The following is a 19,660-nucleotide window of genomic DNA, read 5'->3' as shown; positions in this document are numbered from 1 at the left end:
ACAGTTTGTGTTCTAGGATATTTATTAGGATAAGTTTGGAAAAATTCAGATCATTTTGAGATAAGTAAAAGCCTAGGCCGAACGTACTGTATACTTAACATGAAGCTTTGCGATTAAAAATAGCTTAAATTTAATTGCACGTTATCAGTGATAATGCATATAGATTTATAATTCAACAGTGTGATTATTATATACGGATAGATTGCAATGTGTGGTTTGGAAACTCTGCAGTACTGGCCCTGAAAACCCCTCGATTTCCCACTTTTCAAATATTTATCACATTCTCCCCTAATTAGTTCCAGGTGATCAAGATCTTAAAGGGCTGCTTTCAGATGTGAATATATAAACAACTGCGAACTCATTAGCAAGTGTTGTTTCTGTGATAGCTTTTTTAGGTGATAAAAGAGCATTGTTAAATATGTTCAGTCTAAGTAAGCATCTATGCATTCTAGTCAAACGGGTATAGTGATGAGCAGTTTTGAACAATATTATATTTTGTTTGCTCAGTATGTGGTGCCTGTGGATTTCTATTTCGTTAGTTTAAAGAAAATCTGTCTGGGAAAATTGTAAGAACCTACAGTCATTTATGATCAAAAAGGATTCATTATTAAACCAATGCCACCAGCCATCTTCAAGAAGTTCTACTTTAAAACCAAAATATAGGACACGTGAGAATCTATCTAAAGAAAGAGTTGACAGCACCATGTCCCACAAACTCACCTCAGTTAATGTGATGGAAAATATATAGGGTTGAAAGCTCAGCTCAGAATTAAATGAAATGTTGAGGTTGCAAATGCTGAGGAGGCAGTTGAGCTTCATAAAGTAGCCAGGGAGAGTGACGGAGTTGATAGCTAATAGTTGAATTTAAAATAATATTTTACCCAATAATTAATTGGAAGCTATACTGGATGTCTGACGAGCAGTGTGACAAATTAAACATGGTGGGGTGGTATTGAGGTCAGTGTGACATTTAAATTAATTTTGTATTTCTTAATGAAAATAAGTTGGAAGTGCTGGTTTATTAAATATTTTGCAGTATGATTTGTGTTGTGTATTTTTTTTGACACACTTCACTAAAACGTTCTGAATTACGATTCCGTGGACACCATAGGGATGATTTTAATCTGACTGTTAGACAGGAAACCTGGAGAAAATGTTTGAGACATCCTATTGTTAATTTCAGCAGGATATCCAGGAATTTTTTACTTCCTGGTTTCCCTCCTGGAATATCAGGGCTCTTGAGCTAATGGTAACTCCGTTCATCAGTTAACTGTGTTTTTATGGTGAGTGTTAGTATGCTATTTCCCTGCAAGGGACAAACCACCCAACCAGCTAATTCTGTCTGCGCCCAATCTCCACACACATACATTTCCACAGGGGCCATTTCTCAGTGATTGGAATGAGAACCTAACCCAGAAAACGGAGGTCAATTATGGTGCCTGCTTGTCCACGGTCAGGTCAGGGGTCCAACTGAGAATCTTTAATGTCTGGTTCAGTTACTTAAGATTATTGGAATATTTACTAGAAAATAGGTTATTTGTCACAAATTGTGAAATCATTTTAAATTGCCTAAAATTATGATGCTTAAATGAACAGAACTTTCATAACAAAATTGAAATCCACTCTTTTAGTGGGTTCCAAATGCATTGGGGGAGTTAAAGATAGAGCGCTGCCTTCACAGTCTGTCTATGACTTGTACGTTTATGTAATATGACATTGAACAAATCATTTCAAAATTTGTAAACTGAAGAAATTAAAAGTGAAATATTAGTTAAAGTTTCTGAATAATGATTTGAAAGTTCTGAGCGACATGATTCTGTGACAGCAGAGGAAATCTGATGATCCATTAAGACCCAAGCATTGTAATTTCTACCCAGTTTTAAGAAGAGTATAATATTGATTTTAATTTTGTATTCTTAAATACATTTTGTGTTTAAATTGTTGAATGACTGGGATAAATTTTGACTTTGGGCAGTAATCTAAACCAGGCATTAGTGAATCTGCTGCTTTTTCTAATATCTCTCCAAATTATATTTCCATTGGTTTCAAATTCAATTCCTGTGTTTCTAAATGTCTTTCACAAACAATAGAAGTAATTCTGAATTCAGCCACTACTGTAACATTATAAAGAGTCGTTGGTTTAAGAAAGATTCGAACTAACCTCTAGAGTTCAAATGTAAGCTAATAGCAGCTGGCCTCATTGAATTTTAATTAATAGGGGCCTCCTGTGACAGAGAGTTAGACTTCATTATTGAACAAATATCGAATCAGATTTACTGACAAACCCATTTGATTTGTATGGTACTTACAAATTGATTTTGTCTCTTATTCACAATTGCATGTTTAATCAAAAGAGCGACATGCTGAATTTAAAAAATCAGGAAATGGAAATACGGAACAGGCCTGTTAGCATCAAACCCATTATTATTTGGCATTGTTATCTCTAGCATCCTTCCATGAATGAAAAATGATGGACATGCAGCGAGCAGTCCATTTTGATGGGATGTTTTCTTTTGGTGCACCTTTACTGTAAAGGCCAATCCTTGAGAGAGAGCTTCTGTCACAAGCGCTGCACTTGAAGCTGTCAAGTGACATTGTGGGTTGTGTTCTATGTTGGCATTTGTTGCCAACTGCTGTAGCCAGTGGTCACCGTGGTAGTGCCCAGGTGGGTGTCCCCTTTGGCTGACTCATAAAATGCTCATGGGATAACATTAAGCTGATCCTTAGGACCAAGCTGAGGGTTTATAAGGCCTGTGTTCTCAGCACCTTGTTGTATGGCTATGGAACATAGTTAGCTTTCAGCTACCAGGCAAAAAGACTCAACAATTTTCATCTTCACTATCTGTGGCATAATAGGGGTATAATCCTGTGTTACGGATAGTATGAGAGAGAACTACTGAAATCCCTGTTCCCTTCCCTACTGTCCATAATCAGTATGCTTTTGAAAGGAATGTTGTGCGTTTCATAACTCCTAAGTGTTGGACAATTTGATTAACCAGCAGCAAGTATTTGTGAGTTCAAGTAAAAAGGATTGTTTATCCACAAACTCATCCTGAAATAGGGTGCCCAGTCACATAGTCACAGAGCCAAATACACTGCAGGAAAGTACAGTTGAAGAGAATAGTGCACATTTATAAACAAAAGGAATACTTAATTAACTTGTTCTGTTTTGGAAAACATATGTTACTGGCTTGATGGAAAAGATCTCTTCACTCCTGAAGTGCAGTTTAAGTTAGTTCAACAACAGGAGTCACATGCTGAAGTGGTTTTCAGGATTCTGAGGTGAACTCGGTGCAGACCACAAAATTAATTGCTTGTAGTCTTATTACCAGGATATCAGTTTGCTGTATTGATGAACCTGAAAATGAACAGGCTTGAAGAGCTTGCAGTATTAGTCTCCGATTCTTAAGGCCTAGATGTTACTGTCCTCTCTGCTGCTGTTGTATTTTTTTGCAGACTGTGCTTAACGATTAGAAGAGTGACCAATATGGCTGCCATACCATGTGGTTTCTCACCGTTCCCTTTTTAACTACAACCTGATTTATTGTTTGAAGACATTCATCTTGAGGGAGGTTGAGTCAATCATTATCTTTGTTTCAGAAAGACCCATTCAACTCAGGAATGTGTTTTGGTTGGTCTCTGGATATAGGTAGATGACCCCTCTTAGTCTGGAATACATCCTTTTGTCCTTTTGACACAGTAAGAGTTTTAACAACACCAGGTTTCTGTAACTTGATTTTGTGTCTGTGCCCTGTTTGAGAGCACATTTCCACTCCATCTGACGAAGGAGCAGTGCTCCGAAAGCTAATGGTATTTGCTACCAAATAAACCTGTTGGACTTTAACCTGGTGTTGTTAAAACTCTTACTGTGTTCACCCCAGTCCAACGCTGGCATCTCCACATTTGTCCTTTTGAGACAGGGTAGCAGTTTTTGGATTTACACATCGGGTCAGATAACCTTCAGTGACAACTTTTCAAACAGATAACCATGTGCTGCAAAAGAAAAATCAGTTCCAAAAGATTCCACAAGAGAGTAAAGTTCATATTTTAATTTGATTTTGAAACTATTGATTTGTGAACTGGAAAGTTGTTCAAGTGAAGGATTCTTAGTTCAATCAAAACAATCTATCTGAGAATTTAAAAGTAGGAAACTTGAAAGAGCAGGAGTGTCCTTTCACAGTCATTTATCTGACTGGCTAGTTGGGACCCAATGGTTAAAAAGAGACTGGGTATGTGTCTAATTAACTGTTCATAAATTTGATAGCAACATTAAAACAACTTCAAAATATTAGATAGGGTGGATTCTTATTGAGGCGTTGGTGGTTTTGCCTGTCAGCTGGACATCCAGCGAGAGCTCCATGCTGCCCCATTGCTATTTTTAAAACTGAACAAAGCTTTAAAATGGCTGAACCTTTGTCTGTCTGACCTCTGAACAAAAGAAGCTACTTGGCAATTTTAGGAAAACTTGCATCTCTTTATCCCTAAGAAGCCACTGACAATCCCTTGAGGACTCTACAGCCCAAACTTAGAGCTATACCAAGGCCATCTACAGTTAATAACCAGGCTGGCGAGAAGGAGGAGATCATCTTCTAAGGCAAAGGTCCTACAACCTTCCTTTCAATTCCTAATGGTTGACCTATTTAAGATGATGGCTACATGTACTTTGTCAAAGATGGTGATGAGGTGGAAGTCATGTGACGTGGGCCTCTAGCATGTGGAACAAATAATAGATAGCTGAACTGAAAAGTTTGTTCTGCTGTTTACCATCTAACTTGCAGCCTCTCTGCCCAGATGGAATACCTGGCACCCATCTACACTGTTTCTGCTGAAAATCCTGTGCCATTGCCTACGGAGACTGATTCATCTCTGTGTGCCTATCTTATTGTGTGAAGTCAACACCACCGGAAAAGTGAATTCTGCAAGATCAATTTTCAGCGCACCGACCTCCGTGACAAAATACTTTATTGGGCCTTGATTTTGGCTCTGGAATCCATGTGAACCAATAATATTTTTCTCTACTGTGGAACTTGCTTTTCTTTATCTGTTGCGGGGCTTTTTGGTGTTCTGAAACTTTGTTCTCTGTTCCCTTTAAGTAGCCAGCCCAAGTCACGGAGTTTTCAGAATAGCTATTTTAATCAAGCTAAATAGCTAGGATGCTGGAAGGTCCGCTAGTGGCCAGCCAGAGTACAGAATTCATGATTACGCAAGCAGATATTGTTTCATCTTCGATTGCAAGTAATTAGCATATACCCATCAAAGTATAGGGGTTATCTCTATCCACTCTCAACTATTGATTAGAGTTACATCATGTATAAGATACAAATGTTAAAACCAATTGCTGCCATTGCATGCCTGTTTAATTATAATATCCAATCAGTGTAAAGTTTGATCATGTTAGCTGTCCATTGTTGCAAGTTATCCTTGACATCCCAGCTTAATCACCTCTCCCATGTCCAGATGTCTGATTTGTTGAATTCTCTCAGACTAAGGGCCTTTGTTAAATAAACCTATATTCTATGGTTTCCACTCTTGCTACTAGTTCTCGAAGCTTATCTGGGTCGACTTTAATAAAGATCTGTTGTTTCTCTCATAGCAGCTTATGTGATTTTTAAACTTGTGTGATTATTAACCCTTTCACACTCGGGATTGCATTATGAACCACATTTTGAGTATGTGCAAACTAACGCTTTGAGTTCATCCTGTCTCGAGTTTGCTGCAGGGTTATGAATAGAAAATTGGATCACACATAATCAGAGAGATTGGGAAATACACCACTGTTTATAAAGAGGGAAACAAATCAAAACCCTTTTCTGTTTATGGAAGGGTGGTGAGAGGAATAATTCCTGCTGTTTAAATTAACCCCCATCTGTAACACATGACATGCAATACGGTGAGACCTTTAGTTAGTGTGATCACTCAAAAACAAGAACTGTAGAGAAATATGTGTTTTGGATTGAGACTTGTTATGAGGTGGATGCTAACATTGATTAATTTTCTGCTTTTCATTATAGACTCTTTTTTATATGAGGTACTATTAAATTGGAGGAATGTGATTTGGTTGGAATCCACTTGTGCTTATAATCCTGCTGATTATAGTAGTAATGAAGACGTTAATATAGTGCATTGCTTTTGGTATTACAATTATGCGATTTTCAAAAATCATTTACCCGCCCCCTCTGCTCATCCTGCCGGACGGGAGCCAATCATTATTAGTATAGATCATTTACCTTGGCCAATAACATTCTAGTCTCTGATGGCATGGGAATACATATATAAAATTATTTCTCCCTGTCTGTCTCCTAGCAACTCTTTATCAGGAAATTGTATTGCTCTATTCATTCTCCTGTCTGGGACCAACACTGATAAGAGGGTTCCTTTACTTCTCTCAGTAGCTGGATTGTTTTCAAAGAATGTGGTTCTTCTTAATTAGCTATATCCCATCATGCTTAGAGAAGTATAATTGGCCAAGGTGTATGCTTTTAATACAGAACATAAGATGTTTTCAAAAATACATATTTAAATTCTCCAACAGGTTATTTGTGTTTCTAATCAAACAGTACCTTTGTAACTCCAGGTACTTTTACTATACTATATTCACTATAAATATAGTATATAACCTATTCTGATCTGTTAGCCTTTTTATTCCCAGGTTATCCTAAACCCCCTCTAACAATGTCAAATTCCTTGTTTTGCAATTTGTGGCAGTTATGCTTCTTTTATGATATTGGATCAAAGATGGAAATGCACAGAAGTAAGATATACACAACAAAAGCTAACTGATGTCAGAATCTTAAACTGTTGAGTTCTAGCCTAATAACTGGCTTTATATATCACATCACTGATAAACTGACAGTGGGAATTGCTAAGATTTTTTAGTTTGTATGGCCGTTCATAAAAATTGCCGTTGTGGAAGTTAGTTTATTTTTAACTTATTCTGAGTTGAACTGAATTAGTCTGCACATATGAAATGTTATAAACCATACATAATGGCATTGTTCCAGTAAATAGTTTTTGTATTGAATTTGAGTTTAATAAGTTTGTTTATTAGTGTCACAAGTAGGCTGACATTAATATTGCAATGAAGTTACTGTGAAAATCCCCTAGTTGCCACACTCTGGCACCTGGTCGGGTACACAGAAGGAGAATTTATCATGGCTAATGCACCGGCACGTCATTCACCATAATGCCACTATAATATTCTACAATTGATGCAATCAACATAGTAATCTATATCCTAAAAATGTTATACATACCATGTGGAGTTCCTGTTCCAATTTTTATGCTGGAAATTTTCTATGTATAAATTTATAACATGCTACTGTATGCATTTTATACTGAAAGAGCTCTGTGTAAACATGGGCAGCACAGTGGTTAGCACTGTTGCGGGTTCAATTCCAGCCTCAGGCCATTGTCTGTGCAGAGTCTGCACATTCTCCCGTGTCTGCGTAGGTTTCCTCTGGGTGCTCCGGTTTCCTCCCACAGTCCAAAGATGTGCTGGTTAGGTGCATTGGCCATCCTAAATTCTCCCTCCGTGTTACCCAAACAGGCACCCGGGTGTGTGGTGACTAGAAGATTTTCACAGTAACTTCATTGCAGTGCTAATGTAAGCCCACTTGTGACACTAATAAATAAACTTATAACTTCACCATCTTGGCTGTTGATGAATCAGTCAAATCACATGATACAATTTGCTTAGTAACAAACTTGAAAGCCAGACTTTCACAAACCAAAGAATTGAAAAATTATACATTGAGTAATCTGATTCTATTTATCAATTGAAATGTTTCTGTCTTCCATAACCTTCATCAAAGGTTTCAGTTGAAGGCCTCCGCTTTCCTCAAAGCTCAGAACAGTAACTCTAAGCTGAAGGTAGATCCCACAGAGAATGTTCAATGTGTACTCTTTCCCATGGTACATCTGTGACCTTTAAGCTTGTAAATGATTAAATGCTTTTGTATGACCAAGTCTATGTGACTGTGTTTCAAAATTATTTGTAGAAAAGCTGGACGGCAAATTTCCAAATGTTTAATGATAGTTAAAGCAATGTTGTGCATAGACTCGTGAGTGAGGCAGATAGAGAAAAAGTGGAATGTACTAAGCACAAACCTGTTGCTTTAGTTGATGGATATTCTATAAACTAGAAAGACCAAAATACAGTGTATTTCCACTTTTTAATTTGAGAATGTTAAAGATGAATTTTGAATACAAACAGAAGTCTGTGTGCAGTATTGGTCCCCTTATATGAGGAAGGATATATTGGCATTGGAGGGAGTGCAGAGAAGGTTCACCAGGTTGATACCGGAGATGAGGGGTTTGGATTATGAGGAGAGGCTGAGGAGATTGGGTTTGTACTCGTTGGAGTTTAGAAGGATGAGGGGGGATCTTATGGAGACTTATAAGATAATGCGGGGGCTGGATAGGGTGGAGGCGGAGAGATTCTTTCCACTTAGTAAGGAAGTTAAAACTAGAGGACACAGCCTCAAAATAAAGGGGGGTCGGTTTAAGACAGAGTTGAGGAGGAACTTCTTCTCCCAGAGGGTGGTGAATCTCTGGAATTCTCTGCCCACTGAGGTGGTGGAGGCTACCTCGCTGAATATGTTTAAAGCGCGGATGGACGGATTCCTGAGCGGTAAGGGAATTAAGGGTTATGGGGATCAGGCGGGTAAGTGGTACTGATCCACGTCAGATCAGCCATGATCTTATTGAATGGCGGGGCAGGCTCGAGGGGCTAGATGGCCTACTCCTGCTCCTATTTCTTATGTTCTTATGTAAGTCTGACCATTTATCATCTACATTTTGCTGATAATTGAAAATGTAAACAATCTAATTAGAGTCATCATTGCATGAGGCAGCAGCGGGTGAGTGAAGCTCACAGTAAGGGAGAAATTAGACTCCCTTTCATCCATTTTCCACCCAGATAGTAATGGGCAAAACATCTCATTTTAATGCTTGCAAATATTTCTTGGAAAGTTGTAAACTGGTGGTCGTACTGGGGTCTGACAGTAATGGGTTTTAATGGTGCACCTTCTAAAATGGACTAATTAACAAGATATTTCTTGGCTTTAAACCACTTATGTGAATACTGTATCCACAGTTTATCATATAGAATAATCTGTTTGAATTGAAAAGTGTATATTACATGAATCCAAAGTAATCCTTTTTTTTTGGTTTTGTTTACAGATCGTTCCGATAGAAATAAACCAGACCAATCAGCCCGCAGTTCTGGGTAAGGAAAATGTGACACTTTGGAAAGCATAAGTTGGATGTATGGAATATGTTATTTTCCTGGTTTGCACTAACCCCTTAGTGTGTTAGACAGAGAAAGCAATGTGGTAACTGAGCATTGTAAGGGACCATACCTTCACAAAAGAACCATTTTTAAGTAAAGAAAAACATTTACTGAATTGGACTCTGTTTTGAATTATTATTTGTGACAGTACAATAGAGATCAATTTAGAACAGTTTGTTTCTTGACATGTTTATAGAATCAACTGTGTATTTATTTTACAAAGTAAAACATGAAGATGGATGGCATGGTGGCACAGTGGTTAGCACTGCTGCCTAATAGTGCCAGGGACCCAGGTTCGATTCCAGCCTTGGGTGACTGTGGAGTTTGCACGTTCTCCTTGTGATTGCATAAGTTTCCTTCAGGTGCTCTGGTTTCCTCACAGTTCAAAGATATGCAGGTTAGGTGGATTGGCCGTGCTTAAATTGCCTCTTGGTGTCTCAAGATGTTAAGGAATTTGGTAGGTTAAATGCATAGTGTTACGAGGGATAGGCAGGGGTAGGTCTGGGTAAGATGCACTGCCAGAGAATCAGTGCATACTCGATTGGCAGAATGGCCTCCTTCTGCACTGAGCATTACCATTGCTGAATTCCCCCACTATCAACATCCTTACTAGAAACTGAACTGGACTAGCCATATAAATACTATGGCTACCAGAGCAGTTCCAAGGTTAGGAATCCTGCAGCAAGTAACTCACCTGTCCCGTCACTGGGTCAAAATCCTGAAATTCCCTCCCTAACAGTACTGTGGGTGTACCTACACCTCAGGGACTGGAATAGTTTAAGAATGATGTGGAGATGCCGACATTGGACTGGGGTAAACACAGTAAGAGTTTTAACAACAGGTTGAAGTCCAACAGGTTTATGTGCTACCAAATAAACCTGTTGGACTTTAACCTGGTGTTAAAACTCTTACATAGTTTAAGAAGGTAGCTCGCCACAAACTTTGGGTGGCACAGTGCTTAGCATTGCTGTCTCACAGCGCCAGGGACCCGGGTTTACAGCCTTGGATCACTGTCTGTGCGGAGTCTGCACCCGTGTCTGTGTGGGTTTCCTCTGGGTGCTCTGGTTTCCTCCCACAGTCTGAAAGACATGCTGGTTAGGTGCATAGGTCATGCTAAGTTCTCCCTCAGTGTACCCCAACAAGTGCCATAGTGTGGCGACTAGGGGATTTTCTTCATAACTTCATTGCAGCATTAATGCAAGTCTACTTGTGACAATAATTAATAAACTTTAATAATAAACTTTAACTTTCTGAAGGGCAATTTGGGTTGGGGTTGGGAATAAACGTTGGCCTAGCCAGCAATGCCCAAATCCTGTAAATGAATTTTAAAAAGGTTTGCGTACAATTTAGTTCCTGCATTTTCTACATAACTGCAGTGATTACACTTCCAAAGTATTTCATTGGCTGTAAAGTGCATTGAGATGTCCAGTGTTTGTGAAAGGTGCTATGTAAATGTAAGTTTTTCTTTCCTTGCACGCGAGGAACCTTTATTCCAGGGTTAAATTGTAAACCTGGGAAACATGCATGCCAATCGTCTTGAGTTCTAAGCTGACAACGTTTGAACTAATTTTCATGTTTTTTTTCACTGGGGTTATAAGATATCAGTATCAATCAAGTTGAATTGGTTGGGGGAGGGCTGGAGGTCTGAAGTCTGTCTGTCATTGCTTCCTTCAGTTGCAAAAGCAGCAGTTCTGGAAAAGCTCAGTAGGTTTGGCAGCATCTGTGGAGAGGGCAGATGAGATATTTTAGTTATTCCTCATTCCCCAGAACTGGAAGTTAGGACAAATGATTAGCTTTTAGAATTATAGAATCGCTATAGTGCAGAAGAGGCCATTCAGCCCATCAAATCTGCACCGACTCTGAGACTATCTTACGCAAGCCCTCTTTCTCCACCCTGTAAACCCACACATTTACCTTGGCTCATCCATCTAACCTAGACATCTTGAGATACTATGAGGCAATTTAGCATGGCCAATCCACCTAACCTGCACATCTTTGGACTGTGGGAGGAAACTGGAGCACCCGGAGGAAACCCACGCAGACATGGGGAAAATGTGCAAACTCCACACAGACAGTGACCCAAGGCTGGAATCCCAGCCACAAATGAGGACAGGGATGTTCAGCAAAAATGTGTGAATAAGTAAAGCAATGGATAGTAGGTATATATTAAGGAAAGCATTAAAACTGGAACTTGCTTCAACAGCAGCAGAACCTAGTGCACACCTGGTTCCCACGTTCTAGTCTTGTATGTTAAGATATTCAGCATTTTGAAATGTACAGCAAACTGATCAGCATCTGAAACAAGAAGATGAGTTACTCTGCTGGCACGATCCTCCACTCTCATAACCAACAAGGATTAGAGGAACTCGTGAATTTACTTGTTACCAAGACTGATATCATCCCAGATTTTGTCAATCCTCATCATCTAAGCCCTGATCTCATTCTGTGAATCTGGGCTGTTGGCCTTCCAAGGCCATTATTTCCTTCCTAAGATGCTGTGGCCAGAATTGCATAAATTACTTGAGATGTGGTTTAGCCAGGGTTCTGTATAGCTACAGGGAAACTTCCACCCCTTCATATTCTAGTCCTTTATCACAAAAGGAATACATTCCATTCTCCTATTAGGATTTACTAGATGGCAGGGACTTGACCCCTGTACCCGGAAAGTCAGTGGGGAACGCACTTCTCACGGACTCGGACAGTCCCACTGCCAGCTTACACTCAAGGGAGCATTGATTGGTAGGAGATGGGACTTGGAAGGAAGTTATTGGTTATTTGGGGATAGTCCTGTGGCCTCTGCCACTACTCTTCCTTCATCTATCCCACTTGGCCAAACTCCCTCCAATATTCCTTCTGCCCTAATCCTGAACTCTTTCAAAAATTATTTTCCTGTTTCATGCCTTTTCTGAGCCCATCTTGTCTAACACCCACCTCCTGCTCCCTCATCCTATTCTCGGTAAACAGTTGACCACCGAACTTCTCTTCCTGGCCCCTGTGCTAGCTAATACTGTTAATGGTGTTCTGTCCCTCTCTTTCAAACCTGCAGTCATCACCCCTCTCAAAAAAAACCCCTGACCTGTTTGATCATGCAAACTACCTCCCTTTCCTCGCCATATGTAGCTTTGACAAAGGGTCATTTGGACCTGAAACATCAGCTCTTTTCTCTTCTTACAGATGCAGCCAGACCTGCTGAGATCTTCCAACATTTTCTCTTTTGGTCCCTTTCCTCTCCAATGTCCTTGAATTTGTTGTCAGCTCCCTAAATCCATGCCATTTTTCCAAAATTTCCATGCTTGAATGCCTCTGATCAGGTTTTCACTACAGTACTGAAACAGTTCATATCAAAGTCATATAAATGATATTCGACAAAAGTAAATAATCCTTTCTCGTCCTTCTAAACCTGCCATTGCCTTTGACCAGGTTGATCCTGCCATCCTCTTCCAACATCTCCCCACCATCCTGCAGCTGGGTGGGACTGCACTTGCCTGGTACCAATCTATCTAGTTGTAGCCATTGTAGCCTGCAATGGCTTCTCTGCTCACTCCTACACTCTTACCTCTGGTGTCCTCCAAATGCCATTCCTACAATTCTCCATCTACACACTACTCTGGGGCGATATCACCCAAAATTATGGCATCAGTTTCCACATGAACACTGACAATACTTAGGCCTACTTCACTTCACCTCTTCACTCTCTTTATATTTGTCAGGCTATTTGTCTCACATTGTGTATTGGATGAGCAGCAATTTCCTCCAATTAAATATTGAGAAGACCAAAGTCACTGATTTCAGTGCTAACTCCAAACTTCTATCCCTAGTTGCCAACTCTATCCTTCCACTTGACAAGTCTGAGGCTGAGCCAGACAGTCCACAACTTTGATGTTACGTTTGACCCCCAAGATGAGCTCCCAATACAAATCTGTACCATTATAAAGATAGTCTATTTTCACCTCTGTAAAGTTGCTTTATTTCATCACTGCCTCAGCTTATCTGGTGCAAATTCCTTTTCATATTTTTGTTACCACTAAATGTTACTATTGCAACCTAATGCTGGTTGATGCCCTGTCTTCTATCCTCTGTAAACTTGAGCTCAACCAAACTCTGCTGCTCGAGTCCTAACACACTCTTCACACTTGTACCGACTGATCTAGCTTGGTTTCCAGTTTAACCATGCCTCAGTATTAAAACTCTACTCTTTGAACTGTATTTTACACTGGGGGTGAGGCACCTGGCCCCTGAGGTCCTGCTTCAGAGCTGCCAGCCAACCAAATGGCCAGCAGCTCCCTTTTCCCAGTGCCACTGGGAGTAGTGGCCAGTATGGGACTGCCGCAAGTCCGAAAGGGAAGGGAGCTGTGATGAAGCCCAGATGAAGGCACGTCCGCGATCTCACCAAGGCCGGGCTGGCAGGCCCCTGGGTGGGAGGTAGGATCTGGGAGGGGTGAGATGGCTTCTCACAGGCAGAGGGGACCTGGAAAGGAGACCCATCCCCCATTCCCAGCCATCAGTCCACTAGGTTTTACTTGGCAGGCTGGATGACTGATACTTGAATTCCCCATCAAGGGTAAAATCCCAGTGACATCAGGAGAAGATCCCTGAAGACCTCACTTGGGCCACCTGACAAACTCTCTTCTCTCGCCTCCCCCCCCCCCCCCCCCCCCCGGCCCGCAACCCTCTTCCAGCAATCCTATTCCAGAGGAAGGCCCTTAAAATCCCAGCCTTGATTTCAAATCCCTGCATTGCATTGCCACACTACTACCTAGTTCCATCATTTTGTTTAGTTCCACATCCCACTGAGATATCTGCACGCCATTCATTCTGGCGACGCCCTTTAAAATCCAGCTCTTTGACTAAGATTTTGGCTTTCAGCCCTGTTATCTCCTTACATGGCTTGATGTCAAATGGTGCTTTGTAATGTTCCTGCGTAGTTCTTGGGGCATTTTATTACATTGAAGGTGCAGTGTAAATACAAATTATTGCTGTCTTATCAATACTTAGTGCTAAAGTCTGTTTCAATGTTGGTGACTCACGTCATCCCTCCTGAAGCTACTTAAAATAAAAAGTAATTTGCAATTAATTGACTGTGAAGTGGTTGGAAACATCCTGAGTTTTGTAATTCACTACATTCCTTCATTCTTTAAACAGTTAATTCAAGATGTCCTCAATTAGGGTAATCCCCCATCTGAGATTGGGCTGCCACGAGATTGGAGCAGTTCAGATAGTCAGCTAGTTTTGTCCTCTGAATTTAAGATTTGCACCCTTTGCTACTGTAGGTGTGAACTTGCAGAGGTTCAGTTCTTACATTAGCTTGACATATCTCAAATTACACCTGCAATAAATGAAAATGACCCGTATGAAATTTATACCAAAGTCCCTAAAATTTCATTTCAGCATTTCAAAAATATAGAACATAGAAAAGCTACAGCACAAACAGGCCCTTCGGCCCACAAGTTGCACCGAACATGTCCCTACCTACTAGGCTTACCTATAACCCTCTATCTTACTAACTTCCATGAACTTATCCAGAAGTCTCTTAAAAGACCCTATCGAGACTCCTCCACCACTACCGGCAGCCGATTCCACACACCCACCAATATGTAATAGTCCTCAAAATATTTTTGACTTTAAAAGCCATATTAGTTTTTTTTTAATTCTTGCTGAGCTGGCGAGAGTGGCATTTGTTCATAGAATCATAGAAATCCTACAATGCAGAAGAAAGCCATACGGCCCGTCAAGTTTGCACTGACAACAGTCCCACCCAGGCCCTATCCCTGTAGCCCCACATATTTGCCCCTGCTAATCCCTCTAGCCTAGGCATCCCTGACACTAAGGGGCAATTTAGCATGGTCAGTCCACCTAACCTGCACACCTTTGAACTGTGGGAGGAAACCAGAGCACGAGAAACCAGAGGAAATCCACACAGACATGGGGAGAATGTTCAAACTCCACACGGACAGTGACCCGAGCCAGGAATCGAGCTCGGGTTCCGGGAGGTGTGACGCAGCAGTGCTAACCACTGTCACCGTTGCCTATCCCTGAACTAAAATTGGCTCCAAAAATGTTTGAAAACAAGCCATATGGTACCAAAAATCTGTTTGTGGGGGGAGAGGTGGGGATTTGTTAACTGGAGAAAAATCCCAAGTTTCACTATAAAATGAAACGTACATTCACTTTCACAGTAATTTCATTGCAGTGTTAATGTAAGCCTACTTGTGACTATCTAATGAATAAACTTTAAACATTCACGTTAATTTCTATATCCACCTTACTACAACAGCACTTCTATGTTCTCAAGTTTTTTCTTGTGCCCCTGAACTAGCAGCAACAGAATGTTTACTATATGGGGCGGCACGGTAGCACAGTGGTTAGCATTGCTGCTTCACAGTGCTAGGGACCCAGGTTCGATTCCTGGCTTGGGTCACTGTCTGTGTGGAGTCTGCACATTCTCCCCATGTCTGTGTGGGTTTCCTCCGGATGCTCCGGTTTCCTCCCACATTCTGAGAGACGTGCTGGTTAGGTGCATTGACCCGAACAGGTGCCGGAGTGTGGCGACTCGGGGAATTTCACAGTAACTTCATTGCAGTGTTAAACATTACTTGTGACTAATAAATAAAATTTACTTTAAAATATCTGCAACTTAAGTGGTGATTGTGCTGTGTCCTGCTGCACTTTCAGTCCGTTCATTTTTAGATGTCGTAACGCCAATATTCTGTACTGCTTTTGATCTTCCAGCTTCTTTGGGCACTTTGTCAGCTTCTCTTTTTTTTTCAGATTGAGATTATGCAAGCGAAAAGGAAAAATATAATCTGTTTTGGAATCAACTTCTATACAAAAGCTTGCATACCCACCATCTTGGCGCTATGCGTCTGGAAGATGTGTTATATTTTGTTGTCTGAAGGATCAGTGTTCAAATTAACTTCCAATGCTGCCAAGCAATGGAAATGCTTTCTGCACATAGTTCGCTAGGCTGCCTCGTGGAGCTACCTCCCTGATAACTATGGACACAAACAAAATCTGAATGCAGCACAGCTCCTGTTTGCTATGCATCACTTTTTTAAAAAAAAAATACTGTACTGGATTTCTAAAGCTCAGCAAGAGAAGTCAAAATCGATGATGCGAAGTTGACTTGCACTATGTTCAGTCATGATAGTGAAAATAAAGATATGGTAGCCATAAAAAATGAGAGTTGACAGAGGATGGATGATCTCTTTGATAATTGAAAACTTTGAGATTAATGTTGCACCAGCTTTTAGGAGTCCTTGTGAATGCTTAGGCCTCTACTGAACAGCCAACAGATCAAACATGGAACCTGGACCTCACTGACCTGTGTGAGGCAATGACACATTGCTCGACATGTTCATAAGTTGAACTGTTTGAGAGCTCCCTCCTATATTTACCAGGATGCTGCCTGGTTTGGAGGGTAGGTCTTATGAGGAAAGGTTGAGGGAGCTAGGGCTGTTCTCTCTGGAGCGGAGGAGGCTGAGGGGAGACTTAATAGAGGTTTATAAAATGATGAAGGGGATAGATAGAGTGAACGTTCAAAGACTATTTCCTCGGGTGGATGGAGCTATTACAAGGGGGCATAACTATAGGGTTCGTGGTGGGAGATATAGGAAGGATATCGGAGGTCGGTTCTTTACGCAGAGAGTGGTTGGGGTGTGGAATGGACTGCCTGCAGTGATAGTGGAGTCAGACACTTTAGGAACATTTAAGCGGTTATTGGATAGGCACATGGAGCACACCAGGATGATAGGGAGTGGGATAGCTTGATCTTGGTTTCAGATAAAGCTCGGCACAATATCATGGGCCGAAGGGCCTGTTCTGTGCTGTACTGTTCTATGTTCTATATGCTTCTATTTCCTTTCTCAATTTTGGTTGGCCTTTTAAATGCAGAATAAAAACATTTATGTGGAAAACTAAGAGTTAATGGTTGTTGGCTAATAAACAACAGATAAATCACAAATTTATAGTCCAGTCAGATTTTCTATGTGTAACAGATGTTTGAAGCATACAAACAATGATTCATGAAGCACAAAGCCAAAAGAAAACAGATGTATCATTTTAAAATGAGATTTTGTTGCAGATTGTCTGAATCACTTAATTACTCTACATTTATAACAAAACAATCTTTGCAATTTTGTTTGTGTATCACTTGCGTGGATAGATGGAAAGATTAGAAATTTGTGTAGTAATCCAAATTTGTCCTTTTCCCCAACACACCAGTGAATCAGGGGCGGAGTGGGAGGGTACACACAAATCTGTGCTCCCTGGTCAAGCCTGACCCATGGCAAACTCCATAGGTATCTGGGGAAGAGCATCAGAATTCCTTCACTTGCCCTCTTTCCAGTTCCACCAGCGGAAGCAACCACCTTTAGAATGAAATTCCATGGAAGAGAAAACACACAGGAAAATAACCACATTTATTTGAGTTATTCATTTTATGGGCTCTTTGTTCCTTCTTTTGAGATGGGGAAGTGGGATGTTGTTTGATACAGATTTTTCAACAGCTGTTGAAAAATGTTCAGTCATATGTTAGTTGAAACGAGGTGTGTGTTGGTGACATGTAGCCATTGAAAATGGCCAAGAGTCGTTTGTGGTAGGCAGTTATGCTTGAACGCTCATTTCAGATGGGTTTCAAACTCGAGCCACGTGAACTGCCATCTACAGTTAACAGTTCAAAATAAAACGGGTAAAAGGACATGACAACTTAGCTGAACTACTGAGTAACTTGCAAAGGCAAGCACTGTAACAAACACAGAACTGGGACTATCCAGGGTATATTTGAGCTTTTCTTGAATTATTTTATTTGCCACTGTTGACCTGAAGATGCTACGTTTTATGTGATTTGGGTGCCAGCAGCTCTTAGGCTGTTCAATAATAAACAATTTCACAGTCCAGCCTAATCTTGTATTTACTAGTCAGTATAAAAATCAAAAATCCCGGCACATTTTTTCCTTGCCTTCCCCTAGCTCCATTCCAGAAACTCTAGGCAAATTCCAGTGCACACGTTCCTATCTCCACATCAAACAGCTGATGGTGACCAAACTTAAATTTGAACCGAATATTTTCTGGCAGTTTATTATGCTGCACCTGATAAAGTATCACCCACATCAATTGAGGGTCATATTTATAGAATCATAGTGTGATGGCCTCTGTGCTTTTGGGGAGAAAACTATGCCAGAATTTTCTGGCCATTCACATTAGTGGGAACTTGTGATCTCCCCGCACACCCCTGTTGTGGGTTTCGCAGCCGCGAGGGGTGCATTCAATGGGAAGCCTATTGCAAGAGGTGGGTGGGTTGCTCTGAGACAAGGTCAGCAAAGTGGTGGTTTTCAGCATCGTGCCCCCCCCCCCCCGCCCCTTGAGTGTCTTTAACCAAGGGACCACCACTACCATACACCCCAGGACCCCACAAGCAAACACACTTAGCCTTGCCTTTTGGGCTGTATATGTGACTACTGCCCTGTTGAATACCACCAAGTGGAGAGATTGGGCAATAAAGTGGGCATTAATTGCCTTCACACCCTGGACTTGGGATACAACTGGGAAGGCATGGCGTCCCACCCAAAAAATGCCCACCCTTGCCTCCGAATTTGCCACAGCAAAGGGCATTAAATTCCACCTGTCAGTTCCATTCTCAACTCAGATTAGGAACCTGTCCATGTCCACATGGAGCAAGACAAAGAACAGTACAGCACAGGAAACAGGCCCTTTGGTCCTCCAATCGTTTGTATCCCTCCATTCCCAGGCTGCTCATGTGACTATCCAGGTAAGTCTTAAACGATGTCAGCGTGCCTGCCTCCACCACCCTACTTGGCAGCGCATTCCAGGCCCCCACCACCCTCTGTGTAAAAAAACATCCCTCTGATATCTGAGTTATACTTCGCCCCTCTCACCTTGAGCCCGTGACCCCTCGTGATCGTCACCTCCGACCTGGGAAAAAGCTTCCCACTGTTCACCCTATCTATACCCTTCATAATCTTGTACACCTCTATTAGATCTCCCCTCATTCTCCGTCTTTCCAGGGAGAACAACCCCAGTTTACCCAATCTCTCCTCATAGCTAAGACCCTCCATACCAGGCAACATCCTGGTAAACCTTCTCTGCACTCTCTCTAACGCCTCCACGTCCTTCTGGTAGTGCGGCGACCAGAACTGGACGCAGTACTCCAAATGTGGCCTAACCAGCGTTCTATACAGCTGCATCATCAGACTCCAGCTTTTATACTCTATACCCCGTCCTATAAAGGCAAGCATACCATATGAGGGCAGGGACTCTGGATGGGGAGGAATTTGTAAAATGTGTACAGGAGGGTTCGTTGGAACAATATGTGGACAGCCCAACTAGAGAGGGGGCTATACTGGACCTGGTACT

The 19,660-nt window shown here is 41.2% G+C and overlaps 1 protein-coding gene across 1 annotated transcript in view; it reads left to right on the top strand.

Annotated features, from left to right (window-relative positions):
• The window catches only part of sh3d19 (SH3 domain containing 19), a 155,399-nt gene that overhangs the window by 48,162 nt on the left and 87,577 nt on the right, over positions 1-19,660 (top strand). The window contains exon 2 of the mRNA XM_078212491.1: positions 9,181-9,226. Coding sequence (XP_078068617.1) covers positions 9,181-9,226 — 46 coding nt within the window. The remainder of the gene's footprint in view (positions 1-9,180; positions 9,227-19,660) is intronic.

Source organism: Mustelus asterias, chromosome 1, assembly GCF_964213995.1.
Source record: "Mustelus asterias chromosome 1, sMusAst1.hap1.1, whole genome shotgun sequence".
In the NCBI taxonomy this organism is placed as follows: domain Eukaryota; kingdom Metazoa; phylum Chordata; class Chondrichthyes; order Carcharhiniformes; family Triakidae; genus Mustelus; species Mustelus asterias.
Note: the sequence above shows the minus strand (reverse complement) of the source record. Positions and strands in the feature narration are given on the sequence as shown.